Consider the following 11,478-nt stretch of genomic DNA (forward strand, 5'->3'; position numbering starts at 1 on the left):
ATGTGAGATTGGGCCCTAGCTTGTTCTTATATTCATTTGATATATTTCACAGACGTCCTCACCATGTAGGCATGTATTATACACGTTGTGACATTCTAGGATATCTTATTTGCTGGATCACTATATTTTAAAGAGATGGACGAGGCATGAGAAATTGAGTTATTTGATAATAATAGTGGTGTGGAAAAAAAGGGAGCGAATGATGCAAAACTTTCACTCTGGTAGAGTGATTTGTCACATCCAGTCCACACTAATCCAAGAGAGGGCCAATTATTAGAGGATTAATATACTTAAATACGGGAGATTTCCATTGAACCATCAGCGTCACATGCATGAAATCCAACTCATCAGTGAACTACATGTTTGCCGACGAGTAGGTAATGTAATTCCTCCTATGCTAATGCATAATGGCATGGTTGGATTCCTATCAAAATGTTAGTAGGGCTTCCAATGCTGTCTGTTTGATTTGATTTTGATTTGTCCTGCATAGTATTTCATTGACTACTCACCCCTTTCATGTTCTATTTTCTTGCATTTCTTTGCTTCTTCTCAATAAGCTCTCGCCACTTATCAAAAGAAAATAAAAGGATAGGTGGATGGTACAGGTACCTGAGTTTTCCGTTGAACAGTTGGTGCTGTACTTGAATGATCAGCACCATGGCTAGAATTGTGGACATGATGAACTCCTCTTTGCAACTTACTATGCTCAGACCAAGAGATAATCACCATGTCACTAGAAGAGGAAAAGGAGTAGGTGTGGTAGTTATTCCATTGTCAGCAATAGTAGGAACCTGTGCATGAAAAGCAGCAAAATTACATAAGCAGAATGAGATATTTGTGATCGATACTGATGAGACAATAATATGTCTTTCTTGTATGCTTGTTCTTCCTGCAGTGTGTACATTTTAATGGTTCACAGCTCTTGCTATTTCCACTGCTTCCACAACCAAGCACCGCGGTCCCCATTTTGACAACCACCATGGCCTCGATTTCCATATCCATGCTCTTGAGATGTCCCACTCGTAATGAGTGCTGGATTTGGTATACTGGTTATCATCACCGCTTTTTTGCTTATCTAGTAGGTGCCGTAATAGTGCATTACTCTGCTGGCCCGCGCTAAATGAGTCGGGAAGAATTATTGATAGATAGATTAAGGACATGCAGAGCATTTTGAAGGGAAAATCATGGAAAAATCTTGAAGGGCCTTTTGCATTTGGATGTTGAACATAATTTGAACTAATCTGTTAGAGCACTCATCATCGTCGCCCATATCCAAATAACCCAACCCCCTAACACCACCACCACACAGGCACGCAAGCACGACTATCGTGGAGGGGAGCATATGTATAGATGCAAGAAGGAAGAGTGTCCTTAAAATATTTGCCCATGTGGATTAATAATCTTCATTCAGTTTGACTTTGAAGATCTGGTCTTGTCTACTCAAGGATATGAAGAAGTTATTGATCGAGGAGGTATTTCTGGTGGCCCAATAGATCAATAGGATGAATGAAAATGAAGAAGAAGAACAGATGGAATAGACAAAATACCATGTTAAACAAACTAAACAAAGAGAACACAAGGAATTTATATTAAGAGAAGGGTTGGGGCACTCTTACTAGGTTAGAGCTCTGAGATGCATAGGGTCCTACATTACTTGCACACTCTACCACATTAGATTATAAGACGTGGGCCCCTTTATATAGATAGGAGTAGTAACCCAGTTTCCCACAAGTATCTGGTGTGGGACTAAACTCACATGACAATAAACATAAGAATGACACAATAAAAGACTGAGTTTGTCTTTCTCAACAACTACAAAAGTTGAATGGAGAAGTTCAATATGAAAATTTTGTTGGTAGCTGATCACCTTGAAATGAACATAGCACTAATACTCGGATATTTTCAGATGTTTGGCTTGCCTGATTTTTCCACTATTTTCATTTCCTTTCAGATGATTACCCTTTTTATAATGCACCATCAGTTTTGTAAATTTATGAAACACAGTTAACAGGAATGATTTTATTCCATGTATATAACTAGTCTGAGCAGACTCCAAATATACATGGACGCGTAGATATTCATTTTCCCATGCAGTTGAATATATTATCAATAGTGCTGTGACTTTATCAGTAGTTATTTTTGGAATTATAAAGTTATTTCTTTATTTATAGTTTTATACTATTCTACTTTGACAATATATTCAACTTATTATCTAGCTTCAGTTGCTAATTCTCTTTCTATGAACCTCCAGATGGAGATCGTGATCATTACCATTTGGAAGGATTAATGGAGAGTCCTGCTGTGGATGATGATGGAGAATGCTTGTCCCCGATTGTTCTAAATGCAACTTCAGTCAATATTGAGGTCTACTACAACAAAGCGGTTAATTATACCTTGATGGTCACATTTGTATCCTCTGCAAAGCTTAACTTCTGTGATTATCTTCCCATTATTGTTATCATTTTGGTTTTTTTGCATTAGTCCTTAATACTGTAAACATTAGGTCTCTTTTCTTCAAGTTCTTCTGTTGATTCGACAAATGGAACACAGCAATACTCAATCTGTAAGATTTTTCTGCCGATCCTTGTTGAATATCATCGAAATATATGTAGGAGGCATGATGATAGTTAAATGTTTCATTGTGTCTATGCAATAATTTAATTGCAGAATATTTCAGAAGTATTTATCTGATTATATGATTATGAATTACTTCTTTCAGGGTGCTGCTAAAGTTTCTATTTTGATGATTGGACAGCAAGCCATCATGGATGCTTATCTCTGTCTTTTACATCTAACTGCTGGGATACTAGTTGGTGAGTGCAGTAAAATAGTGGGGGTTTTTTTTTTTTTTTTTTCTTAAATAAAGGGAATATATGAGCACATGTAAGTCCACTAGTTCCTGTATGCTCTGCTCTCTTTGCACAGAACTTGACATTTCTTATTTCAACTATTTCTTGAAGGAATACATTTCCGTAGGGTGCACTTTCCTTCCTTTTCTGGTGGGGAAAAACTATATATTTCGATCACTTGGATTTTCAATTGCTTGTGTCAAGCTTAGTTGGAGGAACCATCCAGCTCCCATTCCCACATCAGCATCTTGTCATGTCTTCCACTTCCTGGTTGTTCACACTTCCTAGCATTTGGTGAACTGCCAGTTTGCTGCTCCAGCACCCAGATTCTCCTCCACTCATCCTTGAGGGGTAATTGTTTCCTGTTATTTCTAAGAACTTTGCTATAGTGCTCTAACAGAGCAACCAACCTGCTTTAAGCCATTTCAGACCGACATCTGATTTCAGAATGTCACCCAGAATATCTCAATCTAAAAATCAATAAATGAAATTTAAATCTAACTATGCGGACTAAATGGCACTGTTCTGAAGTTAGTATTCACTGCATAATTGCTGATAGTGCTGGTCTTCAAGACTAGAGAGGGGGCCAACACTAAATTGGAGGTTTGGAGGAAGGAGTTGAGTATAGATGTTCTTAAAATTCACAGAAACAAGGTAATCTGTCGAATTTAGTAGGGATAGTCACAGGAGCAAGGTATAGATGAATTGATATCCAGGAGAGTCCTCAAAGTGTTCTATTTTTTATTTTTTATTTTTATTTTTTAAAAATTATTTTATTATTATTATTATTATTATTTTTTGGGTTTTTGTGGGGGGTTATCTTTGCCATATGATTTGAAAGGCTGATAAGACGGAGGAGGATGTTCCAATAAAATAGAGCTGGATGGATAAAGTAATGGTGTACCCTTGTAGTCTTGTTTGATTATTGCATATCAAAGAAGCTTGAGGTTTTGGCTACGCCATATTGGGTAGATTGTTGTGTAGAAGGTGGGCATTGCAAAGACGAGGATTTTGTGATGCACTTAAATTTGTAGCAGAAAAAAAATAATGTAAGAGAAACAAAAGAATCGAAAAGAAAGTTATTTATGTCCCTCCATGTCTTCTTAAGAGAACTAAAAGAATGGGAAAGAAAGTTGTTTATGCCCCTCAACATGTCTTGTTTATATTTTAACCCTAAATAAAGAAAAGAAATGGTAACACTAAGGGAGTAAGTACATGAAGCACTGGCTGAATCTTTCTAAGAAGAAGCCCAATCTAATATCGCCAACTTCGCTCTACAAAACACTTCGGAAACCGAACCACTTTTGTCCCTAAAACAACGGTTGTTCCTTTTCCCCCCAAATAGCCGAAGACCAGCCAGAAGAAAAGCCGCCAAAGAACCTTGCCGTCTTTTCTGATTCCACTTCCATGCCGAGCAAAGAACAAGCCATCTATTGTCTCCGACATTGCCCACCTCACCTTAAAGAGGTCGAAGAACTTATCCCACATCGATGTAGCGAACGGGTAGTGAATAAACAAGTGATTTACCATCCTGCATACACTTGGGGCACATGTTTGGAATTATCATTGACCACTTTTGAAGGTTTTCAATAGTAAAAACCCTGTTTCTTCCCATTATCCAAGCAAATGTTGCGACCTTCAGAGGAACTTTGTAGTTAAGGTATTTTGTAATAACAGTGGCCATAATGGCCACCACCGTTACCTTTATGGTACGGGTTGTAAGAGATGTTACGATCCTCCTAATGGTCGTTACGGTCTGTTTTTTATTATTATTAAAAAAAAAAAACCCCGAATAACATGTATCGAGCTTGTAATGGATCGCTACACGGCCGTTACGACCTTTATGCGCGCGTGTGTGTGTGTTTTTTTATTTTTTTTGGGGGGGGGGGGGGGGTGTAACGGGCCGTTATGAGGGCTGTAACGGTCTTTACGACCCCGTAACGTGTAACTATTGCCACCGTTACCTTTACGTAATGGCATACCATGTCCGTAGTGCCATAAAAAATCCACAAAGCCCAATCTCACTTCTGATGCCCAATTGGACCAATGCCCTATAAAAGGATTTCATGGAAAATCGAACTGATTTATCCCACCTCCAAGCCAAGGCGTCCGACTCATCGAAAAGAGTAGAAGACCATGAAGCCTTCCTGAAAGTTGAGCAGACTCATCTTACCTCTTCTTCTGTCAGGTTTCTTCTACATGGGGGAGACCACACCCCAACCCCACCTAGCATCGAGAAGCATCTAGCTACTGGGACATTGGCTTCCGTAGCAATCATTGCCAACCTTGGAAGCTCCTCTCGGAGCTGCATTTCCCCTAGACAAACATATTGCAAAAATGAACTCTCACCATTCCACACAGCAAAGCCAACACCTTCCTCGAACTTAATAGCCACACTTTCTACTACCTTCTGTAACCTTGAGGCCCCGTATAGCAATATGTCCCTAACCCACCAACTCGTTGACTTAATACTTTGTTGCTACCACATTCCTCCTTTCCAAACCTCCATAACCAATTTCCAACAAAGCTTGATTCACCATCTCCAACCTCTTAACGCCTGCACCTCCTTCTGGCCTACACACTTCGTACCAACTCACCAAATGAAATTTCTTCGAATTTGCCGCTCCCTACAATAGAAAGTCCCGTCTCAACTTTTCTATCTAATCCACCACCTATTGTAGTCCCGTCTCAACTTTTCTATCTAATCCACCACCTTGGGCACCTAAACATAGACATAAAGTAGAGAGGCATATTTGACAAGGTTGCTTTAATGATGGTGATATGCTTGCCCAAAGACAAGTGCCTGATCTTCCACCTGGATAACTTCCTCTCAATTTATTTGATGACCGTGTCCCAAAGATGTTTTGCAGGTTTCCCAGCACAGAGGAAGCACCAAATGCATTGTTAGAAAGGATACCACTTGACTACCAAACACCCCAACAAATCTCTCCACTTCTTCCTTGGATGCATGAATTCCCAACATCTCGCTCTTACAAATGTTGACTTTTATCCCCAAAACAACTTCGAAGCATCTCACAATCTTCCTCAAATTATCCACCATCCCCTTTGCTTCAAAGAATAGAATTGTGTCATCGCCGAATTAGTGGTGGATCTTTCCTTTCTTGTTCTTGTTCTTGTTCCGACTAGTTCTATCTTCCAAAATAGCATGTGTTTACCAAGTAAGAGTATAATTTTTTTTTCTAGGATAGAACATTGTGTTTACCAAACAGCAATTGACCCTAATAAGACTTTCCTAGGAATTGTTGTTTGTCCAGTTCTAGGACTGTTCCAGTATCCTACTAAATAGCTCTAATTTAGATAATTTGACCCTTAAGAAACCTCCGGTAATTATTGAGGTAATTGGTAAGTAAATCCGTCCATATAATCTAGATTCAACTTTGTATTTTTATCCCAAACAGCATTAAGATTCCGTAAAATAAGCCTTCATTCAACCTGTCTATTTTCAGAAGATGATTCATATAGCCAACCCCACTTTAATTTAGGATATGGCTTAGACGATGATGGTTATTCAATCTGCCTATTTTAAAACCACTATCAACTTCTAATCTAATAAAAGTCTTTAACACACCTTCATAAAACCTCAATTAAACAATTATAATCCCACAGACATGCAATTAGCTCTCAAGTGCCTGCTTACATCCCCCCATGTATTATTATCCTTGGTTGAAGAAGAACCGACTCTGGTGAGCATGTCCTCTAGTTTCATTGATATACTTACTCTTTAGGGGAACATGTAAAACTATTGGGCTTGTTTTGTTCCTTTCTGATGTTGTGAGTGATTTTGTGCTTTAGGTATTGCTTACACATGTTTCCAGCATTCTTTATTATTGGCTTTATTATTTTTTTCCTTGTATTTCATGTCTGGCAAAGGTTTTATTTAAAAAATGAAAAGAAAAGAAAAAAATGATCAGTTAAGTTATGATGCATGTGTATTAACTAAATTTGAATGATGTTTGCATATAGAACCCACATTTAATGCTTTTGTTGTAGCTGCCTTCTACAAGTCTTTTTCTTCTCCATTCTAGAGATGCAACGTCTTTAATAAAGATTCTATTCAAGAAAATAACATTTAACTTATGATACCTGTGTTTTAACTAAATTTTGAATTATGTTTGCATACAGAATCTCTGTTTAATGCTTTTGCCACAGCTGCCTTCTTCAAGTTTGTTGTCTTCTCCATTTTTGAGATGCGATATCTTCTTGCGATATGGAAGGCAAGTAGACCCATGGGTACAGGAGAAGGTTGGGAAGCAATGAGGCGTGAGTTGTCGGTTCTCTACAGCCGTTTCTGTAAGTAACCTTGCTGAATACACCCTGTTTCATGTCTGTAAGAGAATGGGTTGGTATGCAAAATGAGCTTTGTTACAAGTTTATTTTCGAGAGAGAAAATGTGTATATCTTGGTTTAATTTTATGCTGCTTCACTTTTAACCCACTGAATATGCCCTGTTTCATGTCTGTAAGCGAATGGATTGGTGTGCAAAACGAGCTTTATTACAAGTCTATTTTTGAGAATTAAATTGAGTATATCTTGGTTTTATTTTATGCTGCTCCACTTCTAACCCAATGAAAGTTGTCTGCAACACATGCAATGTTTCAAAAAGTGATTTAAATATCGGTATCAATATCATACCTATGGGACATGGAAACATATTGGTATCACCTGTTTCGGGGAATGTTTGTTGTTTGAGGGAAACATTTAGAAAATTATTGAATTTTTCATCTGAGCTTCGGGATATTTTGAAAGAGACATGATTAACTCTTAGAACTCAAAAGATCATTAAAAAACAAGTATGCATAATAAGTTTCCTTTGTATGGTCCTAAATTGTGTGTTTTTTGATAGAGGTGACGCAAATTATATACAAAATTAGTTCATATAATTCATAAATCATACAATACAAGTATGGAAACAGATTCTCCCAGACAAATTCAGGAGAAAATGGAATTTTGTGGGGTGCTTTTTGCAATTTATTTTTCGAATTTACCCAGGGGTAATTGTATCGTACTGTATTGCCAATACATACCTTAATGTATTGCAATGTATCGCATGCATCAGTGATTCAGGGGGCTTTTATAAACGGTTGTGGCAAAATATCTCAATGTATAGATATTTCAGCGATACATTGTGATATTTTGGGCGATACTAGGGAATTTGATAATTCCCCTGTATATCATAGCGCTCATGCAATATTGATAGTATTGGCCAATACTGTAATTAGTTAAATCTCTAGTTTCAAATCAATTCAATGAAAAACTCATTTATGAACTGAACTCCTAGATTGTTCTCCAAAAGATCACATTCAATGATCATGAGCAGACTTACAACCTGATGTTTTGTAATGATATATATTTAAAATAAATTCCCTTTAAATAAATGAAGTTTCAGGTTATCTAACGTGGACTTTTTTCTGGTTGATCATCATGGCTAACAATGTTCCTGATTTTTGCAGATGGCATTCTTTTGGGTGGCATTTTGATCATGTATGAGCTCCATAACTTCCTGCGGCCCATTCTCCTCATTATGTATTCCTTTTGGGTACCTCAAATAGTCACTAATGTCATCCGCGACACCAGAAAACCGTTACATCCTCATTACATACTAGGCATGACTGTAACACGATTAGCAATTCCATTGTATGTCTTTGGTTGCCCAAGCAACTTCGTGCGCATTGAGCAGGACAGGAATTGGTGTATATGTTTGGGGGTTTTCATGTGTCTCCAAGCATTAATTCTTCTTCTTCAACACTATCTCGGATCTCGGTGGTTCATTCCTCGTCAGGTTTGAATTTTCTCTAATCATTGGCTTCTTGTATTGCTTCTCGAAGTGTACTTGACAGATGCATCTATTTTGTGAAATTGGTTTACTTGCTTTTGTTGTCAACAACATATAATTCATATATAAAACATAACATGTTCTTATAGTGAATTGAACTTTAAGATCGCAGCCCACCGTGACATTGTATGGGCATGGAGGAAAATGATTCCATGGTATTTTCACCAAAAGATCGCAGCCCACTGTGATGTGTTGGCGACATCCGAATTGTCCATTGGATGCACCCTGGCTCGTAAAATTCAATCCAATCCAAAACTCTGGTGGGTCCCACTACGAGAAACAGCTCAGGGGAACCCCCACCACTGGTTCCATATAAGCCATGCATATGGTACATGGGTTGGATGGAACATGACAACATGGTGGGCCCCATTTTAAATAAAGAGTTGGTGTTCTACTTCAACTGTTTCCTAACATGTGGCCCACCTTAGTCATAGATTGACCTGATTTTTTGGTCCATGCCCAAACGAGGGAGGGTGCTTCTGACGGTCAGAGTGAGGTCCACAAAAAAACATTTGCACCTCCCCCCAATCACCATCACACACACATGCATCTGCAGATACACATCATTCTGCACTATCACACACCGTTCTACTCAAACAATTCTACACAATTTGCAGTTGCATGATTGAGTCCTCTTTCCATTGTAAGTTGTAGCTCCCCTAAAAAGCACTGTTGGCTGATTTTCGTGGGTGCTGAATTTTTAATTAAGCTACTGTTTCACCAAACAGTTGCTGCTTTTCCTTCAGAAGCTCACTTTCATATAATGATTGGCAGATCCTACCTGATAAATATAGCTACTATAGAAGGCTAGAGAATGGCACAAGTCATGCTACCGACTGTGTTATTTGCATGACTGCCATCGATCTGACACAGCGACCCAACGATTGCATGGTACGATCGAAATCTCACTGCTTTCCTCTTTAATTGTCCTTTCCCCTTTCTGTTGTTCTTGCTTCAGAGATTGCTGAGTAAAAAAATGCACATCCTCCTGCAGGTGACACCTTGTGATCATTTCTTCCATTCCGGCTGCTTACAAAGATGGATGGATATAAAGATGGAATGCCCGACTTGCCGGCGTCCCCTGCCTCCAGCCTAGGATTTATAATCCTCTGTATATTATTTTCAACAGATGTTTCTTGATGTGCATTCGACTTACAAAGGGATCTCGGGTACCGACGGAAGCATGGAACAATTCCTTCATTATCGTTTTGGGAATGCTTTAGGAAAGGTGGAGAATGATTGTTCGATGCTGTTGTTGTGCTCCTGAAGAGAACTAATTTTTGGGTTTCAGGTAGTAAATTGCAAGTGCGGGCACAAGTGTTTAAAATACGTTTTTAAAGGCAAAACTGGAAGCCCTCTTCTTTTTTTTTTTTCTTTTTCTTTTTCCTTTTCTTTCTTTTACTTCCACCAAAATCTCAACTCTAAACTGTCAATGTGGCGCACCAATTGTAGCTAGTGTATTATTTGTACAACGTATATAATATTGCTCACAGGATGATCTCAATACAAAATTGTTGTTTCCATAACCAGGGATTTGGGAGCTGCCTTCCCGCATATCTTAACAACTGTCCTAGGGAAAAAAATTTCGAGAATGCAATAGAATGGCTACTGTAAGTTGAATGGAATCGTTGCCTTCCTCTTCTTTTGGTATCATCTGTACTGCCACGTAATGAAGAGACCCATTTGGTTAGTCGGCCACAAGATGATGTTGGGCTGGTTGGATACCATAGACTCTGATATCATTGTGTAACAGCTGAAGAGTTGCATCATTTTTATGCGATATCTTTTATTGTTAGTGGTGTACCCTGTTTCCGAACATTACTGGGAAAGCCAATTAGGAAGGGATGTGTGTCAATGCAAAAGAAATACAACATATTTAATATCTTCGAATTATCTTCGAGCGCATGTTGCGGAAGTACATGCGGAAGTACACGTCATCTATAGATGAAGCGTGACTGAAAAACTCAAAAGCAAGACGTGGTCGAGAGAAAAACAGTGTTGAAGCGGTTAATAGGACCAGTGTCCAAGAAGAGTTTGGAAGGCTGGAGTGGTGCTAAAGCGGTTGCTATAACCGTCGGACGTGGGAAAAGGTATTTAGATTGCTATATCAAAGAAATCTATATAAATAGCAAAGGTGTTCATTGAAGCAAAATGTCTCATACCAATCCAATCAAACAAATCAAATCTATCAATTATCCTTTGTCCCTTAGCATAAAGTATCATTTACGTTCCTTAGCGTAACCAATAGTCTAATCTTACAATAGGAGTGATAATCCTTAGCTGTAATCCAAGTCTACGCTCATATATTGGCCAATTTCTACTATAATACAAGTTCTCTCGGAGATGTGCTTTGGGGTCAAAGTTGTTTGATTGGAATTAAGCCGCATTGCCAGTTCTAGCATGCCCACACGCATCACACGTGACTGAATCTGAAAGCAAGAGAACAATTTTTGACACGTCCGATGGGACACTTGATTTGGTAGATATACTGGTGTGATTCCATTTCAATCAATTAATTCAACTTGAGAAATTTCAATCAATTAATTCAACTTGAGAAATTTCAACCGAAAGGTTACTTGAAACTCTTCTACGGCAAATGAACCTACAACACCCTCTACATTGCTTCCACCATGAAGAAATGCAAGTGCAGCAACACCTAAATGCTTGAGATCGCCATCAAATCCAATGCCTAATCCTCTAAACCAGGATTGGGCATCATCACCTCAAAGCGATCCTCTCGAGGTGATATCAGTTGGGCTGTACGATATGCAGATG

General features: G+C 38.5%; 1 protein-coding gene across 1 annotated transcript in view; it reads left to right on the plus strand.

Annotated features, from left to right (window-relative positions):
- Nucleotides 1-10,229, plus strand: part of LOC131221213 (transmembrane E3 ubiquitin-protein ligase FLY2-like) — a 39,722-nt gene extending 29,493 nt beyond the window's left edge. The window contains 7 exon segments of the mRNA XM_058216396.1: nucleotides 2,252-2,409; nucleotides 2,504-2,563; nucleotides 2,720-2,813; nucleotides 6,993-7,160; nucleotides 8,321-8,649; nucleotides 9,478-9,594; nucleotides 9,698-10,229. Coding sequence (XP_058072379.1) covers nucleotides 2,252-2,409; nucleotides 2,504-2,563; nucleotides 2,720-2,813; nucleotides 6,993-7,160; nucleotides 8,321-8,649; nucleotides 9,478-9,594; nucleotides 9,698-9,799 — 1,028 coding nt within the window. The 3' untranslated portion in view covers nucleotides 9,800-10,229.
- The last annotated feature ends 1,249 nt before the right edge of the window (nucleotides 10,230-11,478 follow it).

The sequence above is a fragment of the Magnolia sinica genome, chromosome 12, assembly GCF_029962835.1.
Source record: "Magnolia sinica isolate HGM2019 chromosome 12, MsV1, whole genome shotgun sequence".
Taxonomy (NCBI): Eukaryota; Viridiplantae; Streptophyta; class Magnoliopsida; order Magnoliales; family Magnoliaceae; genus Magnolia; species Magnolia sinica.